Source organism: Narcine bancroftii, chromosome 2 (assembly GCF_036971445.1).
Source record: "Narcine bancroftii isolate sNarBan1 chromosome 2, sNarBan1.hap1, whole genome shotgun sequence".
In the NCBI taxonomy this organism is placed as follows: Eukaryota; Metazoa; Chordata; class Chondrichthyes; order Torpediniformes; family Narcinidae; genus Narcine; species Narcine bancroftii.
In genome coordinates this window covers 178665644-178686137 of record NC_091470.1, presented here as the reverse complement: position 1 = coordinate 178686137, position 20494 = coordinate 178665644, and the positions used below count along the sequence as shown (strand labels likewise).

Below are 20494 nucleotides of genomic sequence, written 5' to 3'. Positions count from 1 at the left end.
TACATTTTGGAAACAAACCCTTTCTTTCCCTGATCCATAAGCAACATTTCAAACTTCCGATTGCGTTGGCAGTATCATTTCCTGACCAAAACAATTCATTAAAAAATCACGTACTTGATAGATTGAGAGATGAGTAAAAACTGATATAAAAATATGAAGATGATGAAACTAGTATAGATATATGTGTAATGAATAAAGCCAGTATGAATAGGATAAGAATAGATATTAGAATGTAGGATTAGTCTGATAAGATAAGGGTCTTCTAGCCTTATGCAAGTTCTGCATATGTAATAAAATTAGACAGAATTATCAAGTTCTGCATATAAGAGTTAGTAAGCCTGAGGGTTGGGAAGGTGTGAATAAGGACAAAGGCAGATGAATAAGGACAGGACAATGACATGATGGGACACAGACAGGATACCCCCTGGTCCTCCAAGTTCAGAAACAGCACATAGGCAGACAGGATTGCCTAATGCCAAACTCATCCAGGAGGCAGAAGAATGTAAGGGGGAGGGTTCTTCTATACTGAAGTCAACTGTATAAAAGTTGGGTGAGCCCCAGTGTGTGTGTGTATTCCCAGGGTAAGGGGAAAGCACCCAACTTTGCATTGTTGTATAATAAATGTTCTTTGTTCTCAATTTTTGTCTCAAGCAATTTCTGTGAAGGTACTTCTGTTTCTAACAGTTGTAAGCAAACGACGTGATATGCCAAACTTCTCTCTAAGCCGATCAAATGAAAGAAATGAACCTACCTCAAAAAAATCTTCAATTAATACCAAACCCTTTGAATCCCAATCCTTCAAATAAGAAAAGGGAATTAACTGATTTTGATATAGCGAGTTGTTGATTATTGAGATAAAAGCTGAGCATCAGTTGCCATTGCCCGTATAAGGAATAATTTTACCGTGTATGTCATTGCCAGGGCATGAGCTGTCATGGTGACATATATTCAATGCTGTTGTTTTGCCATCATTTATTTGTGTGTGGATTTCAAATCAAGAACAGGAAAGATCCTGATACTACATAGCACCTGTCAAAACCTTTTGTGATGAGCCACAAGGCTGGAGAAACTCAACTGATCAAACAGTGAACTTTACACAGCAAAGGTAAAGATACAGAACCAACGTTTCGGGCTTGAGGCCTTCAACAAGACGGTTGCCCGAATGGAGGGGGAGGGGCAGGGGAGGAGCATGGTCCCAAAGGCAGGTGGATAAGGGAGAGAGGGCACACCGGCAATCAGGGGGGAGGGAAGGGGGTGGAAAGCTGGAGGACAGGAGGTAGGGGGACGGGGAAGGGAGGGGGAGAGGGGAGTGGACCGGCAGAAACCGGAGACATTGACGTTAATGCCGACCGGTTGGGGAGGGCCCAGACAGAAAATGAGGTGTCACTCCCCCAATTTACGGGTGGCCCTGGTTTGACGGCGCACGAGGCCGCGGGCAGCCATGTCGGCGCGGGAGTGGGGGCGCGGAACTGAACTGGTTGGCCCGTGACTGATGCGGACAGAGTGAAGTGATCTCCCAGTCTGTACCCAGTCTCTCAGATATTGGCAGGTCAATGTTCCAGGTGTGATAGAACAGGGGAGATTAAAGGTGGAGGAGTCGCGTTGCTTGTTAGAGAAAACAATGTGGCAGGGTAGATTGGAGGGCTCATCCAGTGAGGCAATTTGGGTGGATTTGAGGAATGGGGAAGGTATGAAAACACTAATGGGAATGTATTATAGACCCCCTAATGGGCAGAGGAAATTAGAGGAGCAAATTTGTAAGGAAATAGCATGTATGTGTAATAAACATAAGGTGGTGATTATAGATTTTAACTTTCCACACATTGGCTGGGACACCCATCCTGTAAAAGGGCTGGATGGGTTAGAGTTTGTCAAATGTGTTCAGGAAATTTTTCTAAATTCATACATAGAAGAACTGACTAGAGAGAGGGCTGTATTGGATTTCCTATTAGGGGACAAGATAAGTCAGGTAGCAGTTGGAGGGTAGTTCATGTTGCCCTGTTGTTTAAAAAAGGCTCCTAAAGTAAATCAGTCATGGGCTGATTAAGGATGGTCAGCAGAGCTTGGTGCTTGGCAGGCCTTACTAAAGTCCATATGGTCAAAACACAGCCTTTCCTTCATCTATTTTCTTGGTAACCTCCTTGAAAAGCTCTACAAGATTCGTTAAACACGATCTGCCACGCACAACGCCCTGCTGACTATCCTTAATCAGCTCATGACAGTCCAAATACTTGTATACCTGACCTCTCAAAACGCCTTCCAATAATTTACCCACACTGACGTCAGGCTCACTGGCCTGTCATTTCCTGGTTTACTTCAGGAGCCTTTTTTTTTAAAAAAAAAACAACAGGGCAACGTGAGCTACCCTCCAATCCTCCGGCACCTCAACCGTGGCTAAGGACATTTTAAATATTTCTGCCAGGGCCCCTACAATTTCTACACCCGTCAAGGTCCGAGGGAATATCACATCAGGCCCAAGGGATTTATCTCCCTTTATTTGCTGTAAGGCAGCAAGCACCTCCTCCTCTTTAATCTCCATGCTCCATGCCACTACTGCTTGTTTCCTTTCCTATACATGACGCCAGTTTCCTGAGTAACTACTGATGCAAAAAAAATGGTTTAAGATCTCCCCATCTCATGAAGCTTTACACATAGTTGGCCACTCCGATCCTCCAATCTTACTCTTAATATACTGTAGTTATCTTTCAGATTTCCCTTCACATTGTCTGCCAAAGCAACCTCATGTCGTATTTTAGCCTTCCTGATTGGAGGGGTTTTTTCTGCATTTTCTAAACTCTTCTAATACCTCATTTGCCCCATGTTGCCCATACCTGTTCTACACCTCTCTCTTCTTCTGAACCAATATCCCTCAAAACCCAAGGTTCCCTCTGCCTGCTAGCCTTGCCTTTGATCCTGACAGGAACATACAAAATTTCACCTTGGAAGGTCCTCCACTTTGCACGCACATCCATGCCAAAAAACATGTCCCAATCCAGGCAGTCGAGAATTTTCTCATTTCCTCAGAATTGGCTTTTCTCCATTCTGAGGCCCAGACCTCCCTCTCCATAATTAACTTGAAACTCATGATGTGTTTTGCTGTTGCTTTCTGTTTCCATTTAGCATCAAATATTTATAATAGTTCATGATATTCTCTGCTAACCACCTTCCCCCTGCAGCCTCAAGGTTTAACTGATTCATGCCATGTCTATATTTAAATCAGTCTCAAACAGCAGAGAGTGATGGAGGTCTTGTTTGTTGGACAATCAGTGGACATAAAGCCCTTCTCCATGTTAGCCTATTCTTCCAGTGCTCAATTTCACAAATATCTTGATGCAAGGAGAATGAAATGGGTTTGGTGACTACAACCATAAAACATTACTGCACCGCAAACAATTCTAGATGGTGCCGAACTATTAACCTGCCTGGTACCGCTACCTGCACCCAGTCCATAGCCCTCCATCCCCCTCCCATTCACGTACCTGTCCAAATTCTTCTTAAATGTTAAAATTGAGCCTGCATTCACCACCTCAGCTCGTTCCACACCCCCACCGCTCTCTATGTAAAGACGTTCCCCCTAAACTTTTCCCTTTTAACACCTTAACCCACATCTCTAGTTTGTATCCCACCCGCCCTCAAGGGAAAAAGCCAACATGCATCTACTCTATCTGTCCCCCTCATAATTTTGTGTACCTCTATCAAATCTCCCTCATTCTACGGTACTGCAGGGAATCCTTCCAAAGCACAATCCCACAAAAACCTGATGAAGGAAAAAGGAATGTAATTGGTGTGGCCTTAAATTTTAAATTTGGACACAAGGCAGGGTAACATGCCCTTTCAGCCCATGAGCCCATGCCACCCAATTAACCTACAACCCTCGGTACGTTTAGAACGGTGGGAGGAAACTGGAGACTCTGGGGAAAACCCACTCAGACACAGCGAGAACGTACTGTGACAGATTATAGTTATGTTTTTGGGAGATAAATTGGGGCTGTTTTGTTTTAAGTGTAGGTCACGTACGAACATTTTAAAACAGATCTTATTTAAAATACTGGACCTATGCTCATGCTCGACAGGCTGGTTCCAAGAGCCTTTGCAAAAGCTTTGGAGAGTGCCCAAGAGACTTCACTAATAGATTGTTGTTTACAAAAAGGCAACAGATGAAAGAACTTATCGGAGCCGCAGGCTGTCTGGAGTGGAACTTGGTGTTCTAAGAAGGTCTTGTGGTTTTGCAAGCAGAGAGAGTAAAACAGCTTTCTCTCAGAGAGAGGTAAGTAGGGAAATCAGTTCTGCAGTTTTACAGTCAGCAGCAGCCTCTGGGACTAGAACAGGACAAGCTGGAAATCTTGTGGAAACCCCCATTTGGAAGAGGGGCTGTGAGTGCTTAGTTTAGCCTGGTCAAACCCCTTGAGGTTTATACTAGAGGAGAGGACTGGCTGTGTAATGTTTCACTTGAAATAAGGGAAACAAAAAGGAACTCTGTGGTGACCTGAAAGAAAGGGGTTATCATCGGGAAAACCCCAATGGGGAAAGTTTTGTCAATAAAGACACTGAAGTGACTGATGGAAGAACATCAGTTGCGGATGTAGGAGCAGAGACCATTCAGCCGATCGAGTCTGCTCCATTTAATCCTGAGCTGATCCATTTCCGCACTCAGCCCCTCTGCCCGGCCTTCTCCCCATCACCTTTGATGCCCCTGGCTAATCAAGAACCCATCAATCTCTGTCTTAAATACACCCAATGGCCCAGCCTCCACAACCGCCTGTGGCAACAAATTCCACAGATTCACCACCCTCTGGCTGAAGAAATCCCTCCGCATCTCTGTTCTAAGTGGATGCCCTTCCTCTTGTCCTGGACTCTCCCACCGTGGGAAACAACCTTTCTACATCTACTCTGTCCTTCCTTTCAACATTCAAAATGTTTCAATTGGATCCCCCTCATTTTCCTAAATTCCAACGAGTCCAGGCCAAGAGCTCCTGGTAATGATAACCCTTTCATTCCCAGAAACGTCCTTGTGAACCTCCTCTGAACCCTCCCCAACATCAGCACATCCTTTCTTAAACGAGGAGCCCAAAACTGCTCCCAATTCTCCACATGAGGTCTCATAAGGCCCTGGGCCTTATCCCTGCTCTTAAGGTCTATTCCTCTTGAAATGAATGCCAGCGTCGCATTTGCCTTCACCACCACATCTATTTAAGATTTTATGAGAAATTCTAGGTTAATTGTTCCCGTTTCAATGAAACGTAAAGTTAATAAATAAACCTGGAAGAACAAAATTTGCATCAAACTTTACTATCATGCAAAAGACCTTCTGATGACCTGTAAAAACTGGTTCCATTTTGCATAGCTATTAATACATGCACTTCTGCAGTTTGGAGATGTCAAGAGTTTGTTTTTTGCTAAAGCTCAGGCCAATTTTTTTTAAAAAGAAATACCCATGTACACAGGAAAAAGCAAAGATACACAACCGAGGTTTCGGCCCCAAGCACTTCCTCAAGGTGTGAGCAAAAGGCAGGCAGGCATCTTAATGAAATGGCAGGGGGAGAAGGGGCAAAGGCTAATAGCCCATCCAGGGACGTGGGTGGGGGGTCAGAAGAGACAAACCGAGAATGGATCGGGGGTGGGGGTGGCTCTGTAATTACAGAACTGGAGAAGAGAGGGGGTAGGTTGAAGAGGGAGAGAGAGAGAGAACGGGACAAGGAGAGGGGAGAGAAAGGGGGAGGTTGAAGGGGAGAGAGGGAAGGGGACAAGGAGAGGGGGAGGAAAGGGGGGGAGGGAAAGGGGGGGAGGGAAAGGGGGGGAGGGAAAGGGGGGGAGGGAAAGGGGGGGAGGGAAAGGGGGGGAGGGAAAGGGGGGGAGGGAAAGGGGGGGAGGGAAAGGGGGGGAGGGAAAGGGGGGGAGGGAAAGGGGGGAGGGAAAGGGGGGGAGGGAAAGGGGGGAGGGAAGGGGGAGGGAAAGGGGGGAGGGAAAGGGGGGAGGGAAAGGGGGGGAGGGAAAGGGGGGGAGGGAAAGGGGGGGAGGGAAAGGGGGGAGGGAAAGGGGGGGAGGGAAAGGGGGGGAGGGAAAGGGGGGGAGGGAAAGGGGGGGAGGAAAGGGGGGGAGGGAAAGGGGGGGAGGGAAAGGGGGGGGAGGGAAAGGGGGGGAGGGAAAGGGGGGGAGGGAAAGGGGGGGAGGGAAAGGGGGGAGGGAAAGGGGGGGAGGGAAAGGGGGGGAGGGAAAGGGGGGGAGGGAAAGGGGGGAGGGAAAGGGGGGAGGGAAAGGGGGGGAGGGAAAGGGGGGGAGGGAAAGGGGGGGAGGGAAAGGGGGGGAGGGAAAGGGGGGGAGGGAAAGGGGGGGAGGAAAGGGGGGGAGGGAAAGGGGGGAGGGAAAGGGGGGGAGGGAAAGGGGGGGAGGGAAAGGGGGGGAGGGAAAGGGGGGGAGGGAAAGGGGGGAGGGAAAGGGGGGGAGGGAAAGGGGGGGAGGGAAAGGGGGGGAGGGAAAGGGGGGGAGGGAAAGGGGGGGAGGGAAAGGGGGGGAGGGAAAGGGGGGGAGGGAAAGGGGGGAGGGAAAGGGGGGGAGGGAAAGGGGGGGAGGGAAAGGGGGGGAGGGAAAGGGGGGGAGGGAAAGGGGGAGGGAAAGGGGGGGAGGGAAAGGGGGGGAGGGAAAGGGGGGGAGGAAAGGGGGGGAGGGAAAGGGGGGAGGGAAGGGGGGAGGGAAAGGGGGGGAGGGAAAGGGGGGGAGGGAAAGGGGGGAGGAAGGGGGGAGGGAAGGGGGGAGGGAAAGGGGGGAGGGAAAGGGGGGGGGAAGGGGGGAGGGAAAGGGGGGAGGGAAAGGGGGGAGAAGGGGGGAGAGAAGGGGGGGAGAGAAAGGGGGGAGGAAAGGGGGGGAGAGAAAGGGGGGGAGAGAAGGGGGGAGAGAAGGGGGGGAGAGAAAGGGGGGGAGAGAAAGGGGGGAGAGAAGGGGGGAGAGAAGGGGGGGAGAGAAAGGGGGGGAGAAGGGGGAGAGAAGGGGGGAGAGAAGGGGGAGAAAGGGGGGGAGAGAAAGGGGGGAGAGAAAGGGGGGAGAGAAAGGGGGGAGAAGGGGGGAGAAAGGGGGGAGAGAAAGGGGGGAGAAGGGGGGAGAAGGGGGGAGAGAAGGGGGGAGGAAGGGGGGAGGAAAGGGGGGAGGGAAGGGGGGAGGGAAGGGGGGAGGAAAGGGGGGAGAGAAAGGGGGGAGAGAAGGGGGGAGAGAAAGGGGGGAGAGAAAGGGGGGAGAGAAGGGGGGAGAGAAAGGGGGGAGAGAAAGGGCGGGAGAGAAAGGGGGGGAGAGAAAGGGGGGAGAGAAAGGGGGGAGAGAAAGGGGGGGAGAGAAAGGGGGGGAGAGAAAGGGGGGGAGAGAAAGGGGGGGAGAGAAAGGGGGGGAGAGAAAGGGGGGGAGAGAAAGGGGGGGAGAGAAAGGGGGGGAGAGAAGGGGGGGAGAGAAAGGGGGGGAGAGAAAGGGGGGGAGAGAAAGGGGGGGAGAGAAAGGGGGGGAGAGAAAGGGGGGGAGAGAAAGGGGGGAGAGAAAGGGGGGGAGAGAAAGGGGGGGAGAGAAAGGGGGGGAGAGAAAGGGGGGGAGAGAAAGGGGGGGAGAGAAAGGGGGGAGAGAAAGGGGGGAGAGAAAGGGGGGGAGAGAAAGGGGGGGAGAGAAGGGGGGGAGAGAAAGGGGGGGAGAGAAAGGGGGGAGAGAAAGGGGGGGAGAGAAAGGGGGGAGAGAAAGGGGGGGAGAGAAAGGGGGGGAGAGAAAGGGGGGGAGAGAAAGGGGGGGAGAGAAAGGGGGGGGAGAGAAAGGGGGGGAGAGAAAGGGGGGGAGAGAAAGGGGGGAGAGAAAGGGGGGAGAGAAAGGGGGGGAGAGAAAGGGGGGGAGAGAAAGGGGGGAGAGAAAGGGGGGGAGAGAAAGGGGGGGAGAGAAAGGGGGGAGAGAAAGGGGGGGAGAGAAAGGGGGGGAGAGAAAGGGGGGGAGAGAAAGGGGGGGAGAGAAAGGGGGAGAGAAAGGGGGGGAGAGAAAGGGGGGAGAGAAAGGGGGGGAGAGAAAGGGGGGGAGAGAAAGGGGGGAGAGAAAGGGGGGAGAGAAAGGGGGGGAGAGAAAGGGGGGAGAGAAAGGGGGGAGAGAAAGGGGGGGAGAGAAAGGGGGGGAGAGAAAGGGGGGAGAGAAAGGGGGGGAGAGAAGGGGGGAGAGAAAGGGGGGAGAGAAAGGGGGGAGAGAAAGGGGGGGAGAGAAAGGGGGGAGAGAAAGGGGGGGAGAGAAAGGGGGGAGAGAAGGGGGGAGAGAAAGGGGGGAGAGAAAGGGGGGAGAGAAAGGGGGGGAGAGAGAAAAGGGGGGAGAGAAAGGGGGGGAGAGAAAGGGGGGGAGAGAAAGGGGGGAGAGAAAGGGGGGAGAGAAAGGGGGGGAGAGAAAGGGGGGAGAGAAAGGGGGGGAGAAGAAAGGGGGGGAGAGAAAGGGGGGGAGAGAAGGGGGGAGAGAAGGGGGGGAGAGAAAGGGGGGAGAGAAAGGGGGGGAGAGAAAGGGGGGAGAGAAAGGGGGGGAGAGAAAGGGGGGAGAGAAAGGGGGGGAGAGAAAGGGGGGGAGAGAAAGGGGGGGAGAGAAAGGGGGGGAGAGAAAGGGGGGAGAGAAAGGGGGGGAGAGAAAGGGGGGAGAGAAAGGGGGGGAGAGAAAGGGGGGGAGAGAAAGGGGGGGAGAGAAAGGGGGGAGAGAAGGGGGGAGAGAAAGGGGGGGAGAGAAAGGGGGGAGAGAAAGGGGGGAGAGAAAGGGGGGGAGAGAAAGGGGGGAGAGAAAGGGGGGAGAGAAAGGGGGGGAGAGAAAGGGGGGGAGAGAAAGGGGGGGAGAGAAAGGGGGGAGAGAAAGGGGGGGAGAGAAAGGGGGGAGAGAAAGGGGGGAGGGAAAGGGGGGAGGGAAAGGGGGGGAGGGAAAGGGGGGGAGGGAAAGGGGGGGAGGGAAAGGGGGGAGAGAAAGGGGGGGAGGAAAGGGGGGGAGGGAAAGGGGGGGAGGGAAAGGGGGGGAGGGAAAGGGGGGGAGGGAAAGGGGGGGAGGAAAGGGGGGGAGGGAAAGGGGGGGGAGGGAAAGGGGGGGGAGGGAAAGGGGGGGAGGGAAAGGGGGGGAGGGAAAGGGGGGAGGGAAAGGGGGGAGGGAAAAGGGGGGGAGGGAAAGGGGGGAGGGAAAGGGGGGAGGGAAAGGGGGGGAGGGAAAGGGGGGGAGGGAAAGGGGGGAGGGAAAGGGGGGGAGGGAAAGGGGGGGAGGAAAGGGGGGGAGGGAAAGGGGGGGAGGGAAAGGGGGGAGGGAAAGGGGGGGAGGAAAGGGGGGGAGGGAAGGGGGGAGGGAAAGGGGGGGAGGGAAAGGGGGGAGGGAAAGGGGGGAGGGAAAGGGGGGAGGGAAAGGGGGGGAGGGAAAGGGGGGAGGAAAGGGGGGAGGAAAGGGGGGGAGGGAAAGGGGGGGAGGGAAAGGGGGGGAGGGAAAGGGGGGGAGGGAAAGGGGGGGAGGGAAAGGGGGGGAGGGAAAGGGGGGGAGGGAAAGGGGGGAGGGAAAGGGGGGAGGGAAAGGGGGGGAGGGAAAGGGGGGGAGGAAAGGGGGGGAGGGAAAGGGGGGGAGGGAAAGGGGGGGAGGGAAAGGGGGGGAGGGAAAGGGGGGGAGGGAAAGGGGGGGAGGGAAAGGGGGGAGGGAAAGGGGGGAGGGAAAGGGGGGGAGGGAAAGGGGGGGAGGGAAAGGGGGGGAGGAAAGGGGGGAGAGAAAGGGGGGAGAGAAAGGGGGGAGAGAAAGGGGGGAGAGAAAGGGGGGAGAGAAAGGGGGGAGAGAAAGGGGGGAGAGAAAGGGGGGAGAGAAAGGGGGGAGAGAAAGGGGGGAGAGAAAGGGGGAGAGAAAGGAGCGGGGACAAGGAAATGGGAGCTTCAGAAAGAAGATGAACTGATACAGAATGAGAGAGAGGGGTGGGTTGGTGAGGTGGAGGGGTAGCGAAGGGAAACCAGTTCCTAGCCAGATGGTTGGCGGGGGCCCAGTCAGAAGATGAGGTGATGTTCCTTCAATTTGTGGGTGTCTCAATCTGGCTGCACCTGAAACTATGGATAGACAGGGAACGGGACAGGGAATTGAAATGGGCAGCCGCTGGGAGATCTGCGCTATTGCGGCGGACTGAGCCAAGGTGCCCATCAAAGCGATCTCCGGCCTCTCAACAGGAAAAGACTTTCTGGGTAATTTAACATCAATGGGAATAGAGATGGTGGGCACAAGGTGCAGAAATAGAGGATTGGTGGCGACTCCATCTTTCTGGAAATACAGGGGAGACTTAAACGTGTCATGGTCAGACAGCATATGCGAGAGACAAACAGTGAATGTTTCCTGTCATAATGAATCGTCATTGTGTCGGCCAGGAGAGACATGGGCTTGGGTAGTCAGCGGGAAATGTCAGCATTCTCCAGTAGAAGTGCATGGGACATGGAAGTTCGTCATAATTTCAGGATGGAAGGGCATCTGCTTAGAGCAGAGGTGTGGAGGGATTTCTTTGGCCAGAGGGCGGTGAATCTGTGGGATTTGCTGCCATAGGTGGTTGTGGAGGTCAGGTCATTGGGTGTACTTAAGGCAGAGATTGATGGGTTCTTGATTAGCCAGGACGTCAAAGGTTACGGGGAGAAGGGCGGGCAGTGGGGAAATGGATCAGCTCATGATTAAATGGTGGGACAGACTTGATGGCCTGAGCGGCCTATTCAAGACAAATCAAGTTTATTGTCATCTGATTGTACAACTGGATGAAACAGGGTTCTCCAATTCTCAGTGCAAAACACGCAGACACACACAGACAAACAATACATATACAGGACAAGTATTTCGTCCAGACAAATAAATAAGTATTGTTTTGTGCATGTGAGAGTCTCGGAGGGTCAGTTTGAGCAGTTTCTTTGGTCATTTGGCATTCTCACTGCCCGTGGGAAGAAGCTGACCCTCAGCCTGGTGGTGCTGGCTCTGATCCTCTTCTATCTCTTCCCCAAAGGGAGATGGTCTACTCCTTTGTCTTGTGGTCTTAACGGACTTTACAGATAGACTGACTGACTGGTGACATGGTCATACAGAGGCAAGAGCCAAGTGCTGCTTTCAGGCAAAAAACAGTGGTTGTATAGTTGTACAATGCATGCGAGCCCAAGGACAGACGTGCACGATAGCTGAAAGGCAGTGTGACGAGTTTAGATGCAGCTCTGAGGGCCTTGCAGAGCCTTTGGCTCTGCTTGGGGAGCCAGTGCGGTGTCCCACAGCTCCACCTGGCAAGATTGACATGAACCTACTCCTCACCAATAGGGCAGAGTGTGCAGGTGGATGGTTGGAGGGTCGGAGTGTCAAGGAAATGAGAAATGTCACAGCGAGACGCAAGGGAGTGTGTGCGAAGGGCTGGCTCTGAAAGCTCGTGTGGGTTCAATTGTCTCCACAGTCCCCTGTGATGCTTTGAAAAAGGAAAAAATTCTGAATTTGGGGCACATGGACTGATCATGAAACCTACTGCAGCTTGCATCACTGACTGGTAATGGAACTGCCAATGCACAGGACAAGAAAAGCTTCAGAGGGTCGTGAACTCAGCCTGCAACATCCACTCCATCGAGCACATCTACAAGAGGCATAAAATACATAATTCCAAGTCCCTGATTGAGTTTGTGGTTGAGGAGTCTGATGGAGGGGAAACAGCTGTTCCTGAACCTGCTGGTGCGAGTCTTGTGGAATCGATATCTCAGCAGCGAGAAAAGAGCGTGTGGGTCCTTAATGATCACTGCTGCTCTCTGACAGCAGCATTCCCTGTAGATGTACTCAATAGTGGGGAAGGTTTTACCTGTGTCCACGACCATTTGGAGGGCTTTACACTCAGGGGTATTGGTGTCCCCATACCCTGATGCAGCCGGTCAGCTCATTTTCCACCTCATCTCTGTAGAAATTTGTCAGAGTTTCTGACGTCAAACCGAACCTCTGCAAACTCCCGAGGAAGTAGAGGTGCTGATGTGCTTTCTTCACGATGCCATGGGTGTGTTGGAAAGATCCTCCAAGGCAGTGACCCCTCAGGAACGTAAATGTACTCACCCCCTCCATCTCTGATCCCCCCAATGATCACTGAATTGTAAATCTGTGTGTTGTTTCTTAAGACAATCCAGACAACATCCTGGTAAATCTCCAGGATGAGACATGAAAAATCAGAAAATGTTTTGCTGGGAGTAAATCAAGCTGTTTCCTGCCCCCCTTTCCACCCAGGCCATGCCCTCTTCACACTGCTACCATCAGAAAGGAGGTCCAGGAGCCCGAGAACGTGCATGTCTTGGTGCAAAACACATAGGCTCACAACCACACTTAACACACATATAGACAAACAATACACATGCAGGATGAGCATTCATATAAATCTGAGAGTCTCAGATACAAGAGTCAGCGAACCAGTAGAATACAGGAGACCATAGGGGCAAGAGGTGGCCAAGTTGATTGGAAGCGGAACACTAGCAGGGATGATGTGGTTGGAGTTTCTGAGATTAACTCGGAAGGCACGGGACAAATTGGGTAGCACAGTTGGCATAGGGGTCACACAACGCCATTACAGCGCCAGCGATCGGGGTTCAAATCCCACGTTGCCTGTAAGGAGTTTGTACATTCTCTCCGGGTCTCTGGGGGATTTCTCCGGGGGGCGGTTGGGGGGGGGGGGAGGCCTCCAGTCTCCTCACACCCTTCCGGGGGTTGTGGGTTAATTGGGTGTCACGGACCCGTGGGCCGAAAGGGTCTGTTACCGTCTTCACCCAAGGATGAAGAAGTGCTCTCAAGGGAGGATGAGGTCATTGTGTCTGACAAGATTGAACAAAGCCAGCATAAAAGCAAATTACATAAATAGCAGTAATTAGTAGGAAGCTGGAGGATTGGGGATCTTTTAAAAGGAAATAGAAGGCTATTTTAAAAAGTCAATAGAGAGAAACAGGAAGATAAAAAAGGATGTGGAAAATTTCAAACCAGTATGTAAACAGCACAAGAGACAAGGTTAACTTTGGACACAGGGAGATAGTAATGAAGGGGCAAGGAAATGATGGACAGACTTCGTAAATATTTTGTGACTCTCTTCACTGTGGAAAACACCAGCATTTTTGCCTGAAGTTCAAGAGCGCCAGGTGGCAGGAATTTGCGTCTTTGGCATTGCCATGGAAAAGGTCCTGGGAAAAGCGAGAGGTCTTCCGGTGGATAAATCACCTGTACCAGATGAACTGCCATCCAGGGTTTTGAAGGAGGACGCTGGAGAAATTGGCACATTCGGGAATCAGGAATTCTGGAATGTTTCCAGCGCGGTAACAGGCCCTTCCAGCCCACGAGCCCGCACCACCCAATTTACACCCTATTAACCTACAACCCCCAGTACATTTCAAATGGTGGCAGGAAACGAGAGAACCAAGGGAAAACTCACCAATCTTTAAGAAAGGAGGAAGGTAAAAATACAGGAAATTATAGGCCTGACTTCAGTGGTTGGTGAGATGTTTGAATCTATCATTAAGGATGAAGTTTAACTGTACTTCAAGGAACCCGGTCAACACTGCCATTGTTTCCTGAAGGGGAAATCTTGCCTCACAAATCTGTTGAGATCCTTTGAGGAATTAACAGGGACAGATAAAGGAGAGTCTGGATGTTATGTACCTGGATTTTCAGACAGCCTTTGACAAGATGCAACACATGAGGCCCATGGTATTTCCTCTTATCTGTGTGCCTGTCTAAGACTATTTAAAATGCCCCTTCCCTACCCACCTCCACCACCAGCCATGGCAAGGAATTCCACTATTCTCTGTGTTGTTACGGAATGGGTTAATAAAATTGTGATTAAAATACCTCTTTGAAAGGTGTAGATGCTGGGTGTTTAGTTTAGGAACACTTCACAACAGATGGAAGAGAACATTTGACAGTTAGATAGATGTTAATGATAGATGTTTACAGTCCCCAGGGTCCACACCTGAAAATCTTGTGCTGTGAAGACTGATGTGGGAAATATAAATTGCTGGTTGGAGGTTGCTTTTCTTAAAGGGGTCATGTGGTTTTGAAAAAACCGAGAGAAGGGAGAGATAAAAAACACGATTCTTTTAGAGAGACAGTCGAGTTTACAGCAGGAGTTGTTGGAGGCTGCCAGCTTTGCGCTCCTGCTATTTAAACCCCACCGAATAAGGGTTTTGAGTTTTGAGTTCAGCCTATTCTCAACCCCTGTAGTCATTTACAAGAGGAAGTCGTTGGTTAATGGGTTTCTCCCGGAATAGGCAGGAAATTCTGTGGAATCCTGGAAGGTTATCTTTTGGGAAACCCAAAAGGAGGCAAGACCCTGGTGGCTGATTGAAGGAGATCAAATTGCGTGTATCCAACAAACAACAACTGTCTCTCTCCGAAACCAACAAAGACTTTACGGTAACCTTGTAAGTTAAGAACACCAGAGCCTGGTGAAGATCATAAATGTTAGTCTGTGCACAGTATGAAAACTGCCTGATCCCAGTGAACTTAGAGAAGTGAAAAGTGAATGATTAGACAAGTGAAACAAAGAACTTCTCTGAACACGTAAACATTGCCTACACATGCGCTTGGAATTTGGTTAATATAATAAGATAATAGTAATAAGACAACAGACTCGCCAAGGCAAATAGCGCCTTTGGAAGACTACACAAAAGAGTCTGGAAAAACAACCAACTGAAAAACCTCACAAAGATTAGCGTATACAGAGCCGTTGTCATATCCACACTCCTGTTCGGCTCTGAATCATGGGTCCTCTACCGGCATCACCTACGGCTCCTAGAACGCTTCCACCAGCTCCTGATTACCAGGAGCTCTTGGCCTGGACTCGTTGGAATTTAGTGAGCAGTTTTGGTCTAAGGAAGAATGTGCTGGCATTGGAGAAGGTTCACAAGGATGACCTGAGAGAGGTGTTTAAGGTGATGAGAGGCATTGATCGTGAGAATAGTCAGAGGCTTTTCCCCCGGGGCTGGAGTGGTGGCCACGAGGACATGGGTTTAAGGTGCTGGGAGAAGGGACAGAGGAAATGTCGGGGGTGGGTTTTTTTTTATAAACACAGAGAGTGGTGGGGGCGTGGAACGGGCTGCCAGTGGCGCAGGTGGATACCATAGGGTACTTTAAGAGCCTTTTGGATAAGTACATAGAGCTTAGAAAAATAGAGGGGTATGGGAACGCCTAGAAATTTCTATGGTAGGGAGATGAGCTTGTGAGCCAAAGGGCCTGTATTGTGCTGTCAGTTTTCGATGTTAAGGTCCCTGGAGTGAAAGGGTTTTCAAATGAGGAATGATTGAAGGCTCTGGAAGTTTGTTGTTGAAGCTTAAAAGAATGGTGGGGGAGAGAGAGGGGGGGGGAGAGAGAGGGGGGGGGAGAGAGAGGGGGGGGGAGAGAGAGGGGGGGGGGAGAGAGAGGGGGGGGGGGAGAGAGAGGGGGGGGGGAGAGAGAGGGGGGGGGAGAGAGAGGGGGGGGGAGAGAGAGGGGGGGGGAGAGAGAGGGGGGGGGGAGAGAGAGGGGGGGGGAGAGAGAGGGGGGGGAGAGAGAGGGGGGGGGAGAGAGAGGGGGGGGGAGAGAGAGGGGGGGGGAGAGAGAGGGGGGGGGAGAGAGAGGGGGGGGAGAGAGAGGGGGGGGAGAGAGAGGGGGGGGAGAGAGAGGGGGGGGAGAGAGAGGGGGGGGGAGAGAGAGGGGGGGGGGAGAGAGAGGGGGGGGAGAGAGAGGGGGGGGGAGAGAGAGGGGGGGGGAGAGAGAGGGGGGGGGAGAGAGAGGGGGGGGGAGAGAGAGGGGGGGGGAGAGAGAGGGGGGGGGAGAGAGAGGGGGGGGGAGAGAGGGGGGGGGAGAGAGAGGGGGGGGGAGAGAGAGGGGGGGGAGAGAGAGGGGGGGGAGAGAGAGGGGGGGGAGAGAGAGGGGGGGGAGAGAGAGGGGGGGAGAGAGAGGGGGGGGAGAGAGAGGGGGGGGAGAGAGAGGGGGGGGAGAGAGAGGGGGGGAGAGAGAGGGGGGGAGAGAGAGGGGGGGAGAGAGAGGGGGGGGAGAGAGAGGGGGGGGAGAGAGAGGGGGGAGAGAGAGGGGGGGGAGAGAGAGGGGGGGGAGAGAGAGGGGGGGGAGAGAGAGGGGGGGGAGAGAGAGGGGGGGGGAAGAGAGGGGGGGGGGAGAGAGGGGGGGGGGGAAGAGAGGGGGGGGGAGAGAGGGGGGGGGGGAGAGGGGGGGGGGGGAGAGAGGGGGGGGGAGAGAGGGGGGGGAGAGAGGGGGGGGAGAGAGAGGGTGGGGGGAAGTCTTCAACCCCGGCCGTGTTGACTTTCCCAAGAGAGTGGGGGGAACCTCACCCCAGGCGACCCAGCCTCACTGGGTGAGTTCGACTCAACGACCCGGGGGAGGGGGGGGGGAGGGGAGGAGGCGACGATCTGCGTCTAAACACCCTGAATGTTCCCATTATCTCAACTTGACTCACAGGAAAAAACACTGAAAAAAAAGGGAGGGTCTGGGGGGTAGCGCGCATGAACTCACCTCCGGGGCTCCAAAGTAGCAGGTAGATCATCCAGACAGTGGAGGTGAGCGGTCTCCCCATCATCTCCTGCCGCGGGCAACGTTACATGAGGGCGGCTCCCGTGCACTCGGAAGAGAGGAAAGCAGGCGGGAGGGGAGAAGAAGAGGGGGGGGGGGCGGTTCTCTTCGTGATGACTCGATGAATGCGTAACTCGGCTTCTTGTAGAGTCATGGCTCACACTCGATGGGCCGCTTCTGCTCCTTTAACTTGCGGCGCCGGTGGCCGTTCAGCCCCTCACCAACCTAACCCCCTTCGCGTCAGGGATTTTTTTTTAAAAAGCCATTCCCGGGAGGGGAGTGGGGGAGGGTCGTGGGGACCAGAATAAGGAGGAGGGAGGGGGAGGGGGAGGGGAGGGGGGGAGGGGGGAGGGGAGGGGGGGAGGGGGGAGGGGAGGGGGGGAGGGGGGAGGGGAGGGGGGGAGGGGGGAGGGGAGGGGGGGAGGGGGGAGGGGAGGGGGGGAGGGGGGAGGGGAGGGGGGGAGGGGGGAGGGGAGGGGGGGGGAGGGGGAGGGAAGGGGGGAGGGGAGGGGGGAAGGGGGAGGGGGAGGGGGGGAAGGGGGCGGGGGAGGGGGGGAGGGGGGTAAGAACAGTTAAATGATGTTTACATTTAAATTTGGACCTACAGCACCCATTTCGGCCCACGAGTCTGCATTAACCTGCACTTTCTGGGAAGACTGAGGCGGGCAAGGGTACCGGCCGCCGTCACATGAACTTTCTACAGGAGCTCAACTGAGAGCGTCCCGGCCGGGCTGCATCAGTGTGGGGGACGGTCGCTGCAGGGAAATGGATCGGAGGTTGTTGGAATATAGGGGTTAATTAATCATAGAAAATATGTAGAATATATGCTTATGTATTATTCAGTTTGTACATATGAATCCAGTACTATGTAACAATTTAATATTTACCTCATGGTGAAGGGAAAGAGTAATGTAAGTAAGGGGCAGCCACAGTATGTAGCAAAGTTGGCTGATTACAGTAGGTTTAAAATTGCCTGCTCCCAAAATACAAAAGAGAGGATATGTATGAAACAATTTAGTAGGAAGGTTAAGGCAAAAGGAGGTGTTGATTAGCACAGGAGACGCTGGCCAGACAAGAACAAAGAGAATCCTGACAGAGACTGTCAGAAACAAAGAGAATGGAAACTAACTCAGTAAGAAGGCAAGGAGGTGTTGAGTAGAACAGAAGAATATGGCCAGATGAGAACAAAGAAATAATTAGAAATATCTGGGATATGAATTGATTTCTGATCAAAACAACAGGATATTCTGACCTTGAGGATTAAGATGGGGGGACAGAGGGGGGGGAGAGAGGGGGGGGGACCTCACCCCAAGCGACCCAGCCTCACTGGGTGAGTTCAACTCAACGACCCGGGGGTGGGGGGGGGGAGGGGAGGAGGCAACGATCTGCGTCTAAACACCCTGAATGCTCTACACCCCAGATATCTGCAGAGCAAGAAATTACTTGTGATAAATCTTATGCAAGAAATCTAGCAAAGAAAGCCAACTTTTGTTCTGTATGATAAGGTTGAACTATATAAACTGTAGAGACTGGACAGTAGAGGTCAGTCTTGGGGAATAGCTCACTGTGCAGGTGACCTATGAACTAACGACTGAACCAGAGCTCTGTTACGCTTTATTCTTGTGCTGTGTAATAAACTGATTGTTGAACCGAATACCTTCTCCTATCACTTCATTCAACGAGCACGTTGGACTCAGACGACACATAGACTAAATTGAGGGTAGGGTAAAGCCAGAGTCCGACAAGGTCAATCCACAGGACCATGAGTGGCAGACACAATCTCTGGGGTCTCCCTCCCCACCACCATCAATTTGTTCTACTAGGATCATTGTCTGAAGATCATTGAGGAACCCCCTTCCACCTTCCAGCTGCTTCCGTCGGGGGAAGAGATCCAGGAGGATCAGAGCCATGGCCACCAGGCTGAGGGACAGTTCCTTCCCACGGGCAGTGAGGATGCTGAACGACCCCAGGAACTGCTCACACTGACCATGTAAGGCTCTCATTTCCACATAACAATATTTATTTATTTGCATCAATGAAATACTTGTCCTGTACGTGTACTGTTTGTCTGTCTGTGTGTCTGCATGTTTTGTACCGAAGACCGGAGAGCGCTATTTCATCGGGTTGTACTTGCGAGAAAAGCAGCTCCGTTCAGCTACTGCGCATGACAGTGATATAGATTGAACACACGTTCTTCAGGCAATAGCTTAGTGTGTGTGCTGTGAACTGGGATTCGCTGGTGGTGTGTTGTGTGTGTGGTCGGCCCTGCCTCCATCTGCTCACTTATAACCCTGGTTTCCCATCTAAACCCAGAACCCTCCTGAAGACAACTGTGAGACCCTACCCTTAGTTAGGGGCTCAGTGTTGATTTTAAGGGACCTCTCCCCTCCGCGAACAGGAACACCTTCTTCCTCTCTGTCATTGATGAGTACTCCCGCTTCCCGTTCACCATCCCACATCCAGACACGTCCACTTTGTCAGTCATAAAGGCCCGAAACATTTTAAAAATGTTGTCATACATTGAGTTCAAAAAGGGAAAACTGAGAGATGAAAAGGGGGGTGGTGGTGGTGGGGAAGTGGAAATGAGGTGTAAACAGAATATGAGATGACCATGTTGAACTATATGACTATAAATATTAATGGAATACATAACCAAATTAAACGAAAAAGGCTATTAAATTTCCTGGATAAAACAGACATAGCATTTGTGCAGGAAACACATCTAACTGAAGTGGAACATAATAAATTAAGGAGAGACTGGGTAGGGCACGTAACAGCAGCATCATATAATTCAAAAGCTAGGGGTGCAGCTATATTAAAAAATTAAAATGTACCAATCAAAATAGAGGAGGAAATAATAGATCCAGCAGGGAGGTATGTCATGATAAAGTGTCAGCTATATTCAGAATTGTGGAATTTGGTTAATATATATGCGCCTAATGAAGAGGATCAAAGGTTTGTGCAAGATATTTTTTTGAAGATTGTAGATACGCAGGGGAATATATTGATAGGAGGGGACTTTAACCTTAATTTGAATCCAATGTTGGATAAAACTGGACAAAAGACTAGCAAAAAAAATAAAGTGGCCAAATTTATGGTTAAATCAATGCAGAAAATGAAACTTATGGATATTTAGAGGAGGCAACACCCAAGGGAGAAGGAAGACTCATATTATTCGAGTAGGCATAAAACATACTGAAGGATTGATATGTTTTTGTTGTTGGTCCATATTCAAGGGAGAGTTAGAAAAACAGAATATAAAGCTAGACTACTATCAGATCATTCACCCCTGTTATTAGTAATAGAACTGGAGGACATCCCACCAAAAACATATAGATGGAGATTAAACTCCATGCTACTTAATTTAGAGAATTTAATGAACGCCAAATTAAAACGTACTTTGAAATAAATACAGAATCAGTGAAAGACAAATTTATATTATGGGATGCAATGAAAGCCTTCATTAGAGGGCAGATAATAAGTTATGTGACTAAGTTGAAAAAGGACTACAATCGGGAAATAGAGCAGTTGGAAAGGGAGATAGTAAGTACAGAAAAGGAACTAGTAAAAAGGGATGATATAACGAAAAGGAGAGAATTGGTGGACAAAAAATAAAATACGAAACATTACAAACATATAAGGTGGAGAAGAACATAATGAAAATAAAGCAAAAGTATTATGAACTAGGAGAAAAAACACATAAAATATTAGCCTGGCAACTTAAAACAGAACAAGCTAAAAGAACTGTATTGGCTTCAAGGAAAAAGGACAAACAAATTACATATAACCCAACAGAGATTAATGAGAACTTTAAGGAATTTTATGAACAATTATACCGAACTGAGAACGAGGGGAAAGATGGTAAAATAGAGGAATTTTTAGCGAAAATAGAACTGCCAAAATTGCAAGAAGAGGAACAAAACAAGCTAATAAAACCATTTGAAGTAGAGGAAGTACAGGATATATT

The 20494-nt window shown here is 51.4% G+C and overlaps 1 protein-coding gene and 1 long non-coding RNA gene across 7 annotated transcripts in view; one reads left to right on the top strand and one right to left on the bottom strand.

Moving 5' to 3' along the window:
* Positions 1-16614, bottom strand: part of LOC138754666 (signaling lymphocytic activation molecule-like) — a 44743-nt gene extending 28129 nt beyond the window's left edge. For all 6 annotated transcript variants that reach the window (XM_069919276.1, XM_069919277.1, XM_069919280.1 and 3 more), the window contains exon 1: positions 16471-16614. In XM_069919276.1, the coding sequence (XP_069775377.1) occupies positions 16471-16534 (64 nt within the window). In that variant the 5' untranslated portion in view covers positions 16535-16614. The remainder of the gene's footprint in view (positions 1-16470) is intronic.
* On the top strand, positions 1063-17793 carry LOC138754667 (uncharacterized). The gene is made up of 3 exons (XR_011351864.1): positions 1063-1105; positions 4151-4267; positions 17135-17793. It is a non-coding gene; the product is annotated as an uncharacterized lncRNA (long non-coding RNA).
* The last annotated feature ends 2701 nt before the right edge of the window (positions 17794-20494 follow it).